The 17,250-nt window shown below is 37.8% G+C and overlaps 1 protein-coding gene across 1 annotated transcript; it reads left to right on the forward strand.

Annotated features, from left to right (window-relative positions):
* Positions 1-132: 132 nt before the first annotated feature.
* Positions 133-16,905, forward strand: BST1 (bone marrow stromal cell antigen 1). Its single transcript, XM_064711817.1, has 9 exons — positions 133-321; positions 4,053-4,182; positions 5,209-5,344; positions 5,827-5,909; positions 6,503-6,579; positions 9,103-9,195; positions 10,684-10,770; positions 11,214-11,273; positions 14,350-16,905. Exons 1-9 carry the CDS (start codon positions 155-157, stop codon positions 14,462-14,464), a joined length of 948 nt encoding a protein of 315 aa, XP_064567887.1. The 5' UTR covers positions 133-154; the 3' UTR covers positions 14,465-16,905.
* The last annotated feature ends 345 nt before the right edge of the window (positions 16,906-17,250 follow it).

The raw sequence follows: 17,250 nt of genomic DNA on the forward strand, positions 1-17,250 counted from the left end.
TCTGTACTTAGCTGTCGCTAGTACTGAAAATATTAAATTTTCAGACTGCAGGTTTCATTTGAATTGTATCCTTGAACTCTCCTTTTTTATTTCTTTTTTTTTTTTTTCTGTTAAGTATTGGATTGTCAAGAATTCGGATTGTCAAGAATTCATTATGATGAGCCTTTTTTTCCCTCTTTTATTTGTCTCTGTTCTGTGTATGAACAGCTTCTCAGCAGTGCAGGGAAAGAAATGGAAAGGTGAAGGTACTACTCAAAACCTGGAAAGTATTGTCATTGGAAGATGCTATGAGTATATTAGACTTGTGAATCCTGCTGTTGGGTAAGTTTTGCTTGTTTCTGGATTAGTTTTTTATGTTCTGTACAAAATGGTTGTTAATCAGAAGCTTGATGTTATGCTTCTAGCCATGCTGGTGATCCTTTTGAAGCCAACATGCTTGTAGCTGTCTGGAAACAACAAAATTACTTCAATGCATGTCATATTTTAACTAAAGTAGTGTAATTGAGGCAAGATTTTTAATTCTTCAATTCTTTATTTCACTTTTTTGCCCACTGCACCCCACCTTTCTTTCTGTAAGGAGAACAACAGACAGCAATGACAGGGATGGTGTTTTGGAAGTACCAAATCTGACAGCAGTCCTGGCAAGACAGCTTTGCCTTGCATGTCTTTGTGTCAGGTCATATTCAAAGGGGAACATTCACTTTACAGCTGTCCTGTGGTACTGAGGGAACTGTTTAGCCCATCCACCTGAAAAATCAAGTGCTAATCAACTGCTCCAGTGGGGTTATCTGTGAGCTTCTATTGGCTGTGCTAATTATACAGAACTGGAGGTAAATCACACACTTTGCTAAAACAAGCACTTTTCTGTCTTCCTTGCATTGTAACGGCTTCAGTAAAGAGGACGAAAATAAGAAGGACAATCTCCTGGAGTTCAACCCTTTATTCTACCACTAAAAGCGTGAAGAGGTATTTGCAGAGGGACTCTATCTGTGTTCCAATGGCATTGAATTGCTTTCTTTAAACAGGATTAGATGATGTTGCAAATATCACCTCCACACCCTAACCTCCCATTTTCAGTTCCTGTTTCAAAAGAGGAAGACAAAGGACTTAAATTTTTCCCTTTTAACAAAGGCAAAACAATGTACTTCTTCACAATAATACTCTTAATCTATTAGAAGTGTTTTCTTTTAAGTTTTTTATGAAGGAAAAAAGATCATCCTATTGCAAATAACACAATGCATGAATTTCAGTGGAACAGTTCATGGTTGCCAAATTTATAAACATGTCACAATGGAAAGTGGAAGTAAACTTTAAGGGTAGATTTCTACATTCCTACAATATATTACATAATATAAAATATGTGAACTTAGTTTACAGTTGTGTAGGTAATCTGCTGTTGTGGCAGGCTCTAGATAGGTAGAGCTTCTGCAGGAATTAACAGATGCCACTTCATTTATATCTGAAACAGGACATTAATAATAATCCAGAATATGCTAAAATGAGCAACATAAAGGATAGTTACTGTAGAAATTTGAACTGCATCGTTAATTGTTGGAGTTTTAGAGATATAAATGCAATATTCTGGAAAACATTTCTCTGTGTCTCATGTTTATGATAGTTTTGTGATTTACTGAATTCTGGTTACATTTTCACAACATGATTTTAAAAGTTAGATGTTTGAATATGTTCATCAATGCTCAGGATAGCATGAAGCCAGGCAGGACATTAAGACTACTTTCCTGAATTTAGACCAAGAATGGCATTATTAAAAGAAGAGCTACTCAGCTGATTTCTTATAATGTGAGGATTTTTCTCTTTCCGTTAGCTCTACATGCTAATAATGTAATCCAAAGAAAATAGAAATTTCATATTGCACAGGTGCAAAATAGATATTCTAATTATTAATAGCCCATTCTGTTCATTGTCTGTTTCTTAGTTGCCTCTGACTAGCTTTTATAGAAACGTGACCACCTGGATAGGTTTTGCTTCTGAATTTATGTGCAAGTTTTCTAAAAAAACTTTGCTAACTTAAAGGAAGCTAGCAAAACATGTCTTTACACTGCAAGATTGTTAAAACATAAAAATGTTTATAGGAACAGAAGAAAAACTTTCCCGCATGTTAAAACAGAATGTGCAAAATGGCAATCAAAAGAGGCATTTTACAAAATGCCGTGGCCATACAGAAGTGATGAATTTGAATTAAGATAATATTTGACATTTCCTAACAGGAGTACACTAAACACTAAGGTTCCTATAATGCATATAATTCATAATTATATGCATAATTCATCCATATTTGTTTATTTGTAGTATATAATGAAAGCTTTGAAAACAATTTTTTAACTAAATAATGTGAAATTAATTTGACTTATTAATGTCTAGTAAGATTAGAGGGAATTGTCCTGAAAGCAGTCCTGAACAGCAGGCCTCCCCAACCCTGTAGTTTCAAAAAGTGTTTTTGCCAGCTAAGAAGTTTTGAGTATCAGAGCAGAATAATCCTTTTGATTTACAAGCTGTTCAAAACTGGGTGAGAAGTCATGAAAAAAAAAGCAATATGTGAGTTAACCAGAAAATTATTGATGGATGCACCTGCCAAGAAAGATCTTAAAAGTTCAGTTGATCGTAACCCACAAGTACTAGCGTAAGTGCTTTGAGTAGAAAGCTCTTTAGCAAAATGAGACCTAAGTATATACAACTGTCAGAAGCCAAAGTATAACAGCTTGAAATCAGAAATAGGGTCCAAATTCTTTTATTAAGTAGATCTGTTTAAACCTTGAAACTAGTGATCAAGGATCATATTGCATCACTGAAAATTTTCAGGTCAAGATCCATATCTGCTTACAGTATATAGGGAATTTTTATATAGTTGTTGGAAGCATGATAAGAGATTTCTGTAAGAAAATCTGTGGTCTATTTCCTGCAGAGCTCATCACATGGGCTCCTTTAAAGTGTCTGTGACATTCAGTGTCACAAAGAAGCTCCCTAAAGAACCTGTATCAGCAGAAACCATCCTGTATATGGATAATACTAACTGAGCAAAGCACTGTAATGGCAAAGTTTGGTTTACTTATCAGGACTACTGTTGTTCAAGCTAGAGCTTTGCAATGACAGCCATTCATGTTAGGAAGGCTGTATGCACATAATGTAATTATTCTGTTGTGCAGAGTGTTCCTGGCATAGACATTGTCACAGCATTATGTGGGGAAGGTATTGTGGAAAAGTGGTGAAAACAGAAATTCTCTTCCTATTTACCCCAGGCAGGCTCAGAGCTGTGACAGGTGAGATCCTGAAAGTCTAAAGAGATAGGACACTTCCATCTCTAGACAGCCTGTCTTGTCCCTCCATGGAGGTTCTTGTCCCCAAGACAGAAGGGAGCTGGCAGAAGGGAAATGTAGGAGTGCACAGCCTAGCATCTTATTTCAGCACTCCAACTGTTGAATGCTAGCAACATACTTGTACTTCTTGTAGCTACTGCATAGTGACAGTGTGTGTCCCTGGTCACTGTATTCATTCCAGCAAGAGAAAACTGCACACTCCCAGGGCCTAGAAGCTGAAGGCATCTGTCACCATCATTACTCTACCATCAAAGCTTTTTAGCGACTTGTCCTGCATTTGAATCTGACATTTTAAGAGTAGTATTGCATTACAGCAGCATTGCATATTTAGCTATGGTTTATTTGAAATGGAGTTTTGAATCTGGAAAATTTTAAAGAAAGCTATTTCTTCAGTATTTCTACAGTGTTGAAGAGCAAACTTGCTGTGTATACCATACCTACTAAGGTTTTTGTTGAATCATAATGTGTTTCTAATTCCACACTGTAAATGCTAATATTTTCCTTGCTACTTCTTCCTTATCTGCTGCAGTTATGACTCAGAAGAAAAGATGTCTATGCTCTTCCTGAACTACAAGTTTTTTACCACCCTGACTTCAGTTTTCTGCCTTAACCTTATATGAATTTTAATTGGGGTACTTCAAAGAGTTGAGAACATGCATCTTTCTTGCTCAGCTTTGAAAAAACAATTTTGCTGTTTGTTTTTTTTAATGATTACAGTGAGAAGAATTGTTCACAGATATGGGAAGCATTTAAAAATGCATTTATTAACAAGGATCCTTGCAACATTCTACCTGAGAATTACGAATTATTTATCAACCTCACATTTCACACGATTCCACCTAACAAGGTAATAATTTTTTATGTTAATTGCCCTGTGACATACAAGAGATTTTACGGGACACAGTTCAAGACTGACAAGTCATTCTGTAACTGATTTGTGAGTCACTCTTTTTGACCAGTCTGTAGTTTATAAACTAGAATCTGTAGTTTATAAACTAGGCTCAGACTTGATAGCATGTTTCAATGTGTTTGGCTCAATTTATTTTATGTGGTAACTTCTCAGCAATGTCTCTCTTTTCATACTACAGAGATCTCCCCTTTTCCCTGTTGTGCTGGGAGCTCTGCCACAGTCCCTGAACTTCCACTTCTGCTTTTCCTTAAGTTAGGTGCTCTGGCTGCAAATGCTGTGCCTGCTATCACCTTTTGCTTTTACTCCTCACAGCTAAGTCTCATGGCAGTGCCATGTTAAACATTGACACGCTGAACAAGCAAAAGCAGAAATGAGAGAGGATGTTGTTCTGTGCCAGGGAACAGTAAGGGTTTGATGTGCTGGCAAAGAACCATGGAAGTGCAAAAGATGTGTTGTGCCTCTGGCACAATTATTCCTCATTTCTAAATACTACAAGCTAAACCAACAAATACTACTGTCAACACGGCTTAATTCATGAGGAGTTCTGCAAACACGGAAATAACATCTAGACATATGGGGTTTTTTTCACACCATAAGCCAACATAGCAACGTTGAGAGATTTCTGGTGACATATATCTGGTTTATAAATATCTTCCTTTTTTTCTTCTTCCCCTAAATCTGTCTGCTGAGGCAGGCAAAGCTAGGCCTAACTATATTTAAAGTAGGATTATATTGCTTCTCATCAAACTACTACTGTTCCTCGAGTCACTTGTGATCAGAATTTACACCTCTGTAAAATTAAAAAACTTTATTCCTTTAAAGAGATAGCTAACATTTCTGGTTATTAGCTTGATTTTGAAAGAAATACCAAAACATGTTTTCAGCTGTTTTCAATACCCCATAATCTCACTGTGTCTGCACCCAGGTGTTGGTACATTTCTTCTCTATGTTTTTTTTTTCTAGTCTCTTTTCTGGGAAAATAATCAGCTGCTAGTCACCAGCCTTGCTGCCAGAGGACGTCGCTACATGTCTGTGGGTGATACTCTCTTTGGCTTCCTTGCAGATTTTCTGATCTGGTGTGGGCAGGCAGACAGCCCTGGTAAGACAATGAGGGCTATGTTAAACATTTATCTGTAAAACCATAATGGAGACCAACTGCTGTGTCCTGGAGAAGCTAAATTTGCTCTTACCCCACAAAAAATCAGGGATAGCTTCACTGTCTTGTTCTCTCTTGTATCATGTGAATATTTAACACTGCAGTCAGGGGAGCACACAGTGAAATCTAAATGGTCCTGCAGTGGGGATAAACCTCTCATTCAGTCTTCTGAACCTGGAGCTCTTTGCATCCCAGAAACAGAGTTAGAGCCATTTCAGCCAAATTAGTGAATCCTCAGAATGTCACTGTTTGTGTAAACTACAGAGGATGGAAGATAATTGAAAAAATACAACAGCTTTCAGTGCTATGTCAAACATAGGCTGTGGGTCAGTGAGTAATGCACAAATATATTTAGTTGCTTGCTAAAGTCAATTTTATAGCCATTATCATCTCTCTAATGGCACAAATCCCCTGCCTTCCTGCAGGCCTGGACTATGAATCCTGCCCCACCATGGCGGAATGTGAGAACAATGCAGTGGATTCTTTCTGGAGGATTGCCTCAGTCACTGTAAATATTTTATTAGTGCTGACTTCATACATCTGTGAGTGTGTCCAGTGTGGTTCAGGAAAACACTGCTAGTTCACAGCAGATTTAAACCTGTAACTGTACTGGATTATTTCCCCTGATAGAAATACACTGTTTTAGACTAGCTGCAAGTGTTTTAGCAAGGAGAACTTAACATTCACCTTAGCTAGATAACGTGTTAAAATTCTGTTAGCTTTGTTAACAAAAACCATATACTAAGCACAGTAAGCACACTGACTGTCTACTGATTACAGGTCCTAATTTGACAGCTTTGCTGAAAACCCTTTACTTACATATCAAACTCAATAGAGAATGCCAAAGTGCTTTCTTTTTGTGCTGAAGAATACTTATAAATGTGAGAAAATGACTTGAGAAGAATCATTGAATTAAACCATGGCCTGTTTGGTTCCTGTCCTTTTTACTTCAGTGACCTGCTAGGGTGCTAGTCTAGATTATTTTTGTGGTTCCGATAGTCTTTGTGGTAAAATTCTTTCCTTGGTTACTGTTGTTTGCAATAAAATACCAAGTTACATGACAAATCTGAGAGATCTGAAAAGCACTGTTATCTATTGCAGTATGCAAAGCACAGCTCTGGGGTGGTCCAGGTCTTGCTGAATGGTTCTGCAGAGGGAGGAGCTTATCCACAGCCAGGGTAAGAGAACTGACTGATTTCTGTCTGAAGTCTGTGTAGTGTGATTTTCTGTGTAGAGTCTGGATGACTACAAAAAAAAAGAAAAGTCAACCAATTGTTTGGGTCGTCTGCTACACAAAGCATGGGAAGTGTGGCTGAAAGGACCTGCTGCATCAAAGGCTTCTGAGTTGTGGGGACAACTGTTAATTGTCCCTAGCTGAAGGATTAATACATATTGGATGGGAACAATCCTTTCAACTCCTGCGTTTTACAAACTGCTGTGGCAAGCATGGTGAATGCTCTAAAGGCTGCCCTAGAGTCAGCCAATGTACTGTGGCAAAATGTGTATGTCTTCAAAAAGATGAATGTTAATGAAATTTCTCTTCAGGGACATGTCCAAATAGAGTGTATTGTTATAAGGAGTGTAGCTTTTGTCAGTCCTACCAGCAAACTTGGTAAGTTCTAAAGGGAAAGGTATTTCTCCAAGACCAAGAGTGTATGTAGTTTGAAGTCTATTATTGTTTCAGAAAACAACAAAAAAAATGTTTGTTGAGGAGGATACTAGTGAAGATGAGCTTCTTCTTCATAGTTCCTTTTATATTAAGGACAGGTGTATTTTTCCTGATTCAGAGGTGTACCACCATGCAGAAGCTTATCTAAGCTTACTTTCAGAATTTATTGTAAAAGTACAACCTTTAGAACTTTTACTATGTGTCTGTAGTGACTGCTTACCTTTGGTAAGAAATGCATCCTTCATTGCCTCAGCAACTGTCCTGTCCAAGGCAGATCAAAAAATTACATCTTTTAAAAACCCATAGAAGAGACTCTCCTCCTGTGTATTCATTATTGACTAAAAATAACCATTGAAAAGGCAATTTTATCTCTGGATGGGAGAGAAAGAAGAACCATCTTTTCCAAAACACCTCCTAACTACTTACTCTGTCCCCCAAAACATCCATCTCTGTACATAGCTTTCAGCCAATCACAAAGACTTAAACTGTCTTCTTGGGCTGGTCAAATGGTCAGCTGGGATCAAATCTTCTGCAGGTGGTAATACCTGGCAGCAGGTCAATATCCAGAATCTATTATAGATTCCTTATTTTAGAAATGTATTCCTTATTTCTGTTAATTTACAGATTCCTTATTTCAAAAAACATCCCACACACACATTAATTCCACCAGCCCCCTGGGTTGCCAGTCTGGTGGTATTTTAACCAGTGAAATCACCCTGGAACTCAGCCTGTCAAGGAGAAAACAAAGCCAGTGACTCCATCTGTTTTCTTTGCTGTGTATCTTCTGGTCCATTTATGACTGAATTTGTTTGAGAGATCATGTTTGAAAAAAGCTGGAAGTTGAATAATTAATAGCAAAAGTAATCTCAAAGATCTGCCTGTCTTTCTAGCCATCTCTCTGGTCTGTTTTCAAGTATTTCAAGCGCTTTTCAAAGTTTATTCAGTTTAAAGTTTGTACACTTAAATCACCATTAAGTCACTTGCTATCATTTCAGTTAAGATTTATTTCTCATTTCATGGCAAAATAACTTTGCTCATTCACACAGTATGAATTTAGTTGGCAGATTTCTTTAATAATAGAAGCCAGTTTGAAAATTTGTTTTACTGAAGTCAGTTGTACATTGTTCCTCCACAGTTTCTGACACCTCTAGTTAAAGATTTCTCCAAATTTGGGTGCAAGCTTCTTTTTTTCTGGTAATAGCCTATGAATGACTGAGTAAATGAGTTGGAACCTTTATATTTGTGTTCTATTTTCACTATGTGTTAGGCAGGCTTGGACACCTTGGACAGAAAGGCAAACGTCCTGTTGCTGCTGCTGGTCTCAGGTCAGCTACCGCCACACCAGACTGGACCAGAGAAAGCAACTCCTGCTATCTGTCCTCCTGTTCCACTTCTCCAGAAATCTGAAATAATTTGCTGACTTCATGAAGCACCAGCCCCTGGCAAGCAGCACATGTCCTGTGCTTGCATGGCACAGCCTGAAGGGCTGGGAGGACACATTGTCACTGCTGGTCCCAGGAAGGGCAAGTAATGGTCCCTTCTTCTCTTTAAATGTTCTGAGACCTTTGTGGAGGTCTGAGAACATTTAAAAGGGCTCAGAGATACTGTAGTGCTGATACAGACATTTAAGAATACACATGATAGCAAATAGCAAATTAGAGGAGAGACCTAGGCCCAGACTTGGACCAGGCATTCAGCCCTTACAAGCTTTCTGAGTGAAAAAAAAAAACCTAAAAGACTGGAAATCATTACACTGTATCTTGCTAAAAGGGTTAGAAATCTATGGATCTGAAATGCCAGCATCTCACAAAAAAAAAGTAAAAATCAATCTAGAGACATTTAAATCAACCTTTGGATTTCATATCTTCTTAGATTAGATATTATGAGGAAGTATCAAAGGCTTTTTGATTTGTTTTTGCATTTTTGAAAGTTCATTCTTGTTCACTTTTAGGTGAATTCATTAATACAGAGGAGGAAAAGGACTGTTTAATTTTCTTGTTCTTTACAGTTAATTTTTTTTTTCTTGAATCAGTTTTTTTGCAGATTATGAAATACCTAATTTCCAGAAAGACAAAATCTCACAGGTTGTCATTTGGGTTGTGGATGATATTGAGGGACCAGATAGGTAAGTTATGTCTTCAAAATAAAAATGAATTTCTCCCTTTTGAACCTGTCTTTATAATTTCACCTTATCTTTCTGTTTGATTGTATTTGCATACTACTTAAAGCAAAGTATTTTAGATGCTTTCATGTACACAGGAGACACAACCTGGCATTCTCAGAGAGTAGAGAAATACCAGAATTAGAGAAAATATAAATAAATTCTAATATTAGATCTGGAGCCAACTCTTGGTTAGATGTGTGTGTGGATCTCAGACCCTGAATGAAGATAGAGCATGAACAGTTTTACTAAGAGTCAATCTGAATTTCAGATTAAGTGCTGATTAGTGATATTTCTTTCACCTTGCCATATGCATTGTTTTCATTTTCACCTATCTTAACTGTTTGAAAATTTGTAGAAGCAGGCAAATACGGGTAAAAGCGGGCTCTTTTTCTCTCAATAATTAATCCAGTAATAAAATGTAGGCTTTAAAAGTGACTAATTTTACTAATTTTGGTAATTTAAATAAAGCAAACAAATAAGTAATAAGCAAATATAACAAAACTGATCAATCCAAACAGTTTGGGCTGTCTGTTGTGAATTTTACCACAATGCTGGGGAGTGTACATAACACAGTTCAGATTAGCATTTTTCAGTCTCTCTAAATCAAAGAATCATACCCTCTGAGAGTGAAAAAACATACAGCTAATCTTTGCAAAAGTTGCCCTTTTTACAAAAAAAAGCTAAGACAAGCACTGAATCTTAGTTTATGTTTCAGTAAATGGATGCATGGGAGTAATTGTATACCTTTATTAATTGTTTCCTACAATTACTTTGTTGGTCTCTATATGCTTTCTTTAGTCATGGGTATTTACTGACCAGCAGATAAGTAGCACTGGCCTTAATATTTTATGTTGGTGCAGGTTTAGATGTCTCAGTAGGTTCTGTAAACTTTCTTATACTAATTGGACTACAAATTAAAAAATCAGTGCTAGAAACAAGAGCTGTGTTTAGGAATGTTTCTGAGTTTTTTCTCTCTGTATTTTTCTATTATTCAGTATTTAAGAGAGAGAACAAGATTCAAACAACAAGTATAATTCTCATTTATTATAACAAACTTATTGTGTAAAGACAAATAGCATCAACTTTATCACTACCTAAATAGTTGCCAAAGAATTTTACAAACAAAACAATATTTTACAAAATTATTTAGGTCTTTTTCTGTCTAGTCAAATATTAAACATAGAATTATTAGTGAATAGAATCTGAAAATGCTACACTGGCTGAAGCTAATCTTCCAGACTCTGTAAACTGTGAAAAGGATGAATTGTGAAACAACAGTAATGTAAGCAAATGAAACACAAAGAGCAATGTACACCATTCTTCTAGTGGTGTTATGGAATACAGAAGAGGCAAAGTAATGGGGATTTACTTTACTTATTCCATCAAGTTCAGTGAAAAAAAATATATATAACAAAATATTTGCAATAATATTGAAAACCTTCCTCACAGAGATTCCTGTGGAACTAATAGTGTAAAGACATTAGAAACCAGGCTGAAAACTCTTGGATTTGATGTCACTTGCACTGACAATTACAAGTAAGTGAAAACCTTATCTATTTTGATTCTTACTGTGCAACTCTGAAGTGCCATTAATGTTGTGTCTTCAGGAGGGACTGACATGTTGGAGGGATGATGTCATGTTTTTAAGACTTGGCATTTTTTGGTTGTTTTTTGAGCAAAACACTACATCTTACTGTATGATTGAGTGGAACATTGTTCTTAATGTCAGACACAGAAGATGGCCTCACGTACTTGGATTTAAAATCTAAACAATAGTTAAAAACACTATTGAGTGTCTGCTGAATTACCAGTTATTCGCAATAGGTTTCACAGCTCTAGTATTTCCCATAGATGGTAAGATAAATTTAATGAAGGGAAGATTTACACATGATAGTACTGTGAATTTGTTTCATTTTTTCATGTTTTTTTTTTCTCAGTTGTCTGCCTGAAAGGTGCTAAATAAAATGGTATTTTCACAGGTCTGTAATGTTCTTACTCTGCCTGGATTATCCTGATCATTCTAAGTGTGCCTTTGCATCGTAAGTAAAAGAAGTTCAACCTAGCCCAGTGTCATTACAACTGAATAAATTAGGCAGAAGTCAACAGATCTCACCTCTACCACCTGTTAAATATTCTCCATATGCAATACACAGTGGTCTTGAATTTGTTAGTTACTGTGGATTGAATTAGCAGTTTCTATTCACAAATTGTGCACAGCTGTCTGTGAGCACCTGCTGTTCAAAATTAGGTGTTAATGGGTTCTCATTGATCACACAGTAACACTGTATATCATTGATGATGTGAAGTTTGTACATATCACTGTTCTGATATAAAATCTATTACAAATTTGAAGTTGCTTTCATTAATAAAATTTCTTGAATAATCAAATTATAGATCAAATGGCAACAGATCTAAAAGACATTTACCCAACTATTGGAATTTTCAGTTCTAAATTTTGAGGAAGTTTTCTTTTATCTTCCATTTTGTGTGAGACTTAATCTCTATATTTTGATGTATTTACCTTGGGCCAGTGAGTTATCTACAAAGAATGCAGATTACATCCAAGACGTAACTTCTTGATTAGCAAGCATTCCTCCCAAACTCCCTACTTATCCATATTTATCTATATTATATGAGGAGCACTATATTAATTTAATTTATCGTGTATTTCAGTGAATTTACAGTAAAGATTACTGTTTTCAATTCTGACTATGTTTCATAATCTATATGCTTGGCATAAATAGGTAGAAATGAGATACTTGAGCATCTGAATGAGAACTTCCTCACTGTTTGGAATGTTGTAGAATATATCAATACATAAACACTGATTTGTGGTTATATTCTTCTTATGGATAATCCATGCTTTATTTCTTACTGTCCTTTCTTCCCTATTCAAATTTTTGTTTGTTAATACCTGTGTGATATTGCAATGACAACATCTGCAGTGAAAGTCCTGATTTGCTGTCCCTGGTTATGGCAGCAGAGGTGCAACTCCAGCTTGCCTGCCTCTGGGAGGGGCTGTACATGCATTCATATATTCATGGAGTGCTTCCTGCAGTACAGAAAAGGAGGTGGACAGCACCTTCTGTAACATATGCCCAGTTCTTGGTACACACCAACAGAGAAAGTGAGCATTCCCTGTTCTTCCTGGTCACTGAAAACTTTTACTCACCTTGCAATGCAACATGTATTCTTGCATGAAAATTATATCCTGGCATATAAATGTTATGCAAATGGTGGGGTTATAAATCCCACTGATAGCTCCAGACCTCTGGGCAGTAGGTCATAGAACAGACTTCCTGTTAGGGCTTTGATTGGTTACAAAATGCCACTTGCTCAGTGGATTAAAATACGGTTTCCTTGTTATGCAACTGAATGGTCACCCCAGGACAACGTGTCAAATGAAAATACAGTTATCCCCTTCAAAATAATAGCTGTGAACATAATGACAATGTCAACAAACTGGAAGAAGAGCACAGGATTTTGAAAAAAACAATACTTTATTGAGGTCTTGACAGAAGATTTTTCTCCTCTCCCAGGTTTTAAATAATTTTCCTCAAAGTTTTGTGATGTGTGTGTGCTACTCAGCTGAGGAAGCCTGGATGAGAAGGTTTTTGGAAACCACTAATGTGTTTTTCCTTTCAGCTGAGGGTGAGCATGCAGTTCTGCAGTATTGCCACAAGGCGTTTGCAGTGTGCAGGCAGGGGAGCAGCCGCCCCTTCCCTCCCATCCTTGTCGGTACTCACAGTAACATAATCCCTGGTGAACTTGAAACACCAGCCTCACCCTCTCCTGGGGTAACTCCAGAGCAACTCAGCTGTTCTCATCCTCCTTAGGAAAAGTTTCCTTGCTTGCTTCCTTCATGAGCACTGCATTCCATCCTCCATGCATGGCACTGTAATAAATATGATTAATTTCTTATCTATCCCAAATCACAACAGAGCTTCCCAATCTGAATGCAAAACTATCATTTCCTCTCCCTGAAATTTAAGTAATTTAAATACTATAAGCCAATGAATACTTACATTCTTCCCAGAATCACTCAATTCTCTGCAGCAAGTAACACCACCTCCATAGAAGAGAGCTGCCTTTTCAAAAAGAGCCTTAAGCAGATGCATATAAATGATTTGATAATTGATTACCTTTTTAGGCACGTTTTCTGTGTTCTGTGGTGCTCCATTAGCTGGCTGGGGGCTGGTCAGTGGGGGTATCACTAATTGGAGTGGGTATCTGCTAGGAAAAGTTTCCTTTGCAGAGCAGGTGCTGTCAGTGTTCATTCTTCCATAGTAAAGAGTGGGGCAGGCATGCAGGGGCTCATGCATCCCCTTTCACCAGGGCTGGTTGCTGTTCCAAGGCTGATAGCTGCCCTCTCAGCCTCCACAGAATAATGTCCTGAGCCCAAAAACATCAGAGTTGGACAAGGGACTTTTTATGTCACCACAACTCCCATTACACGGGCATAGCAAAGGAGAGAGCTGGGCCAGGGCAGCAGAGGGATGGCCCAGAAGGTGCTGTAATGTACCTGGGCCTTCTTGCACGGTGGTGGTGCCCCTTAACTCCTCTCCAGACCTGAACGATGTTCCTGCTGAGTCACATTTGGACTTCGGCTTGTTAAGGTGACAGCCTGACGTTTGAAAAAACTTATGAGTAAAAAACACCCACTAGATGGCAGAGATGGCTTACAAATGCAAGCAGGAGGGAAGCCAGACAAGCTGTTGGTGGTGGCACAGATTATTTACATTATTGCAATGTCAGGGAGACATGGAAGTGGATCTGGGTACTATTGCGTCCAGTGCAATACAATCCTCCACGACCACTGCTGTCTAGAAGAGCACTACAAAATCACAAGCATAAGGCCAGAGACGGCACATGGATGTGGAGAGACAAGAAGGCACTTGTGTGAAGGTAGAAAGAAGAGTTCCCAGGGTTTTGCAAAGATATTCTGTTTATAGAATCATGACAGCCAAAGGGAATCTGTTGGCAGGCTCATATAAAGAAACTTCTAGTGTAGCACTTGGGCCACAAACTTCACCCTTGGCAACAAACCCCTGATATTTAGAAGAATCCTAACTCAGCTCTGTGCTGTGAACATCCTGTTTATTTTCTCTTCTTCAGATCTGCACCAGCAGCACAAAGAGGACCTATATCTTCAGACAGAGAAGGCAGCTGGAACAAGCTCATGTTTGTTTCTTTTGCAGGCTTTTTGTTCAGATTTGCTTTAGTGTACTGAGTTAATCAACTGAATCCATATCCTCTGTTTGCCTTAGCTTTGCCTTGGCTATAAGTTTTGCTTCAGCTGATTTCTAACTGCAGTTTCATCCTACTTTTGGGACTGCAAAACCTGCATATTAAAACCTTGCATACTAGATACTGGCTTGTTTCCGTATCAAAAGTTATCCCACTGCTGCTAGAAAGCCTCACCCTTCATTTTCTCTTTCTAGAAAAATTCATGGCTATTTCCTCTTATCTTTATTCTCCAGAATTAAACCAAGACTAATACTTCCTGTTCACATATTTCAGAAAGAAAAATGATACTATGCATACATCACCCACAGAGATTACTTGTTTGTAAAACTATCCTAGCATCTGACCTTGGAAACTAAGTGACTGATTATCATGTTTTGGGAAGGTGAAACATAAATTTAAGTAGGAGAGATCTTAAATTGATACTCACTTGGTACAAGATGCAATAGGTAAAACAGTGGAAAAGTAAACTCATTTTCATAAGTGGTCCAGTACTTGGGCCAAGCTTCAAAACTGGGGTACAGCAAGATTCTGGGTGCATATTGCGTGCAGTAATTTAACACATAATATCAATTGCTTCATCATCTACACAGCTGTTCCTCAGCTGGCTGTTTCCTGGCCCCTGGATAGCAAATAGTCAGAAATACCAGGTCTAGAAAGTTCCCCAGTTTTTCCAGCACAATGTGATTTATGGTATATCAAATTCAGATGAGAACCTGCCAAGTCAGACATTGGCCTGCTTGCAGTGAGCTCGGACACAGGGTTCAGAACACACTGAGGAGAGAGCAGATGCCATCCTGGAGGTTTCTTGGGTTACTTGTGTGAATTCCAGTGCCTCAGCTAGAGGCTTCTCTAAACCACCAAGACATCCAGCTACCAGGATGACCCACAAGTCTTCAGAAAAAAATAGTCATTCTACAGAGAATAATTGTATGTAGCTATTTTTTGCACCTTTTAGTTTCTGTATTATTTATTTGTGTTTGTATTGACTGGTTGCCAGGAAACTTGGAGAGGATGTTCCTGTTATCTCAGTGAATCTGATTTAAGGGTCCATAGTAGATTTGCATCCTTTCAATCCCTGATGCAACTGTATCATGCTGTATGTTTGAAAGATAAAGTATTTAAAATATGTTGTAGTTGCTTATTTGTCTTGCTTCCCTGCCTGTAATAATCTTTAATTTGGTTTTAATGCAAATCTCTTTACATTACACACATATTTGGGTTTGCCTACATCACAGGAGGGTTTAGGCTCCAGCCTGGAGGATTTTTGTATCTGTTTCAGACACAAAAAAGTACTGAAAGTACAGAAGTACTTAAATCAAAAGTTACAGACCTTTAAAAATCTGGGTTGTATTATGCCTCAAAATTGTTCCCTATCTGTGCTGTAACTTTAGTTCTTTGATTAGTTCCTTGAGCATCCTGTTCATTTTTTATTGATTTGTTTCATGTTTTATTGTTTACAGCAGCCACCAGAGTAGTAAGAATGGTATCTGTAACACCTCAGATAGCTAAAGGTGTCTGAGTCACACCTCAGATAGCTAAAGCCAAGCAATTCTGATCAATCTTCTATTTGCCCACAGCAGATGGTATCAGTTCTATTTGCCCACAGCAGATCATATCAGACACATTTTGGGCCACGGGCTGTAGAGATTGTGTGTGCGAGGCTCCCAGGTGTCCCAGCCATCATCAGGGCTGGTGTGTGCTACCTGCTGAGCTGTGTGTGAGATCCAGAGAGCAGCCTAATCCCATTAACCAGCCATGTGCCTCTTAGGCAACTTGCAGCCACAAGCCAAGCATCCCAGCTGGCCAACTTTTGCTTTCCAGCTTATGAAAGCTTTCCAGCCTCTGCATGTGATCGACTCCAGCAGCACAGTCAGTGCTGGCACTTACACATGGTACCAAACATTCTGTAGAAAGTGTTCTGTAGAAATTCTGTTTTGGAAAAAAAAAAATTAAAATATTAAATAGGATCACTTCAGTTTAAACAATTGAGATTATTTAATGAATAGCCTTATGTCAAAAACAACACACTCAGAACCTCTTGCAATGTTTTCTTATTTCTAATGTTCTTTCCTCTTTTCACATTACTTCTACTCAGTAGCAATGATAGCAATTTTTTTCTAATACCTGTTCAATAAAGTTTCTCAAACTTGCTTAAAAAACTTGGGAATATCTGTGAAGATTTTTAGCTAACCAACTAATATAGCTAGTAAAAAAAAAAGGAACAAGGAGAAGTTCTAGACACATAAGTTTCCTGAGACTTTCAGAGGCAGCAAATTTCAAGGTGAGCATGAATCATTTGTACTGAGTTTAACATAATGGTTTTGATCTCTGCAAAGAGCAGTGTGACTGGTGTCTCAGGCTGAGGGGAAGGATGTCAGCAATGCAAGAAACAATAGGTCATTTGTTACTCCCAGAGGGAGGGAGAGACATGAACATGACTCTTTTTTTTTTATTTCTACATGTATAAGGGTGTGAATAGCACTATTTGCAGATAAACATTACAGTGAAGTGGTGACTGTCAGCCAGGTGAGCCTGTGCTATGTCTTGAACAGAAAATGCTCTGATTAGCAATGTCAAATGTAAGAGCTGTGCCAAATGTGGAGAAATCATATTGTCCAAAAGCCATCTACCCTTTTCCTTAAACTCGTTCAAGCCTGGGGAAATTCACAAATATAAATTCAAAATGTTTCAAGCATTCATATTTGTACTAGCAGTACTACAAAAACAGCTATCTCCAGATGTGAATTTGAGGGAGAAAATGTTTCAGAT

This window comes from Zonotrichia leucophrys, chromosome 4, assembly GCF_028769735.1.
Source record: "Zonotrichia leucophrys gambelii isolate GWCS_2022_RI chromosome 4, RI_Zleu_2.0, whole genome shotgun sequence".
NCBI classification, from domain to species: Eukaryota; Metazoa; Chordata; class Aves; order Passeriformes; family Passerellidae; genus Zonotrichia; species Zonotrichia leucophrys.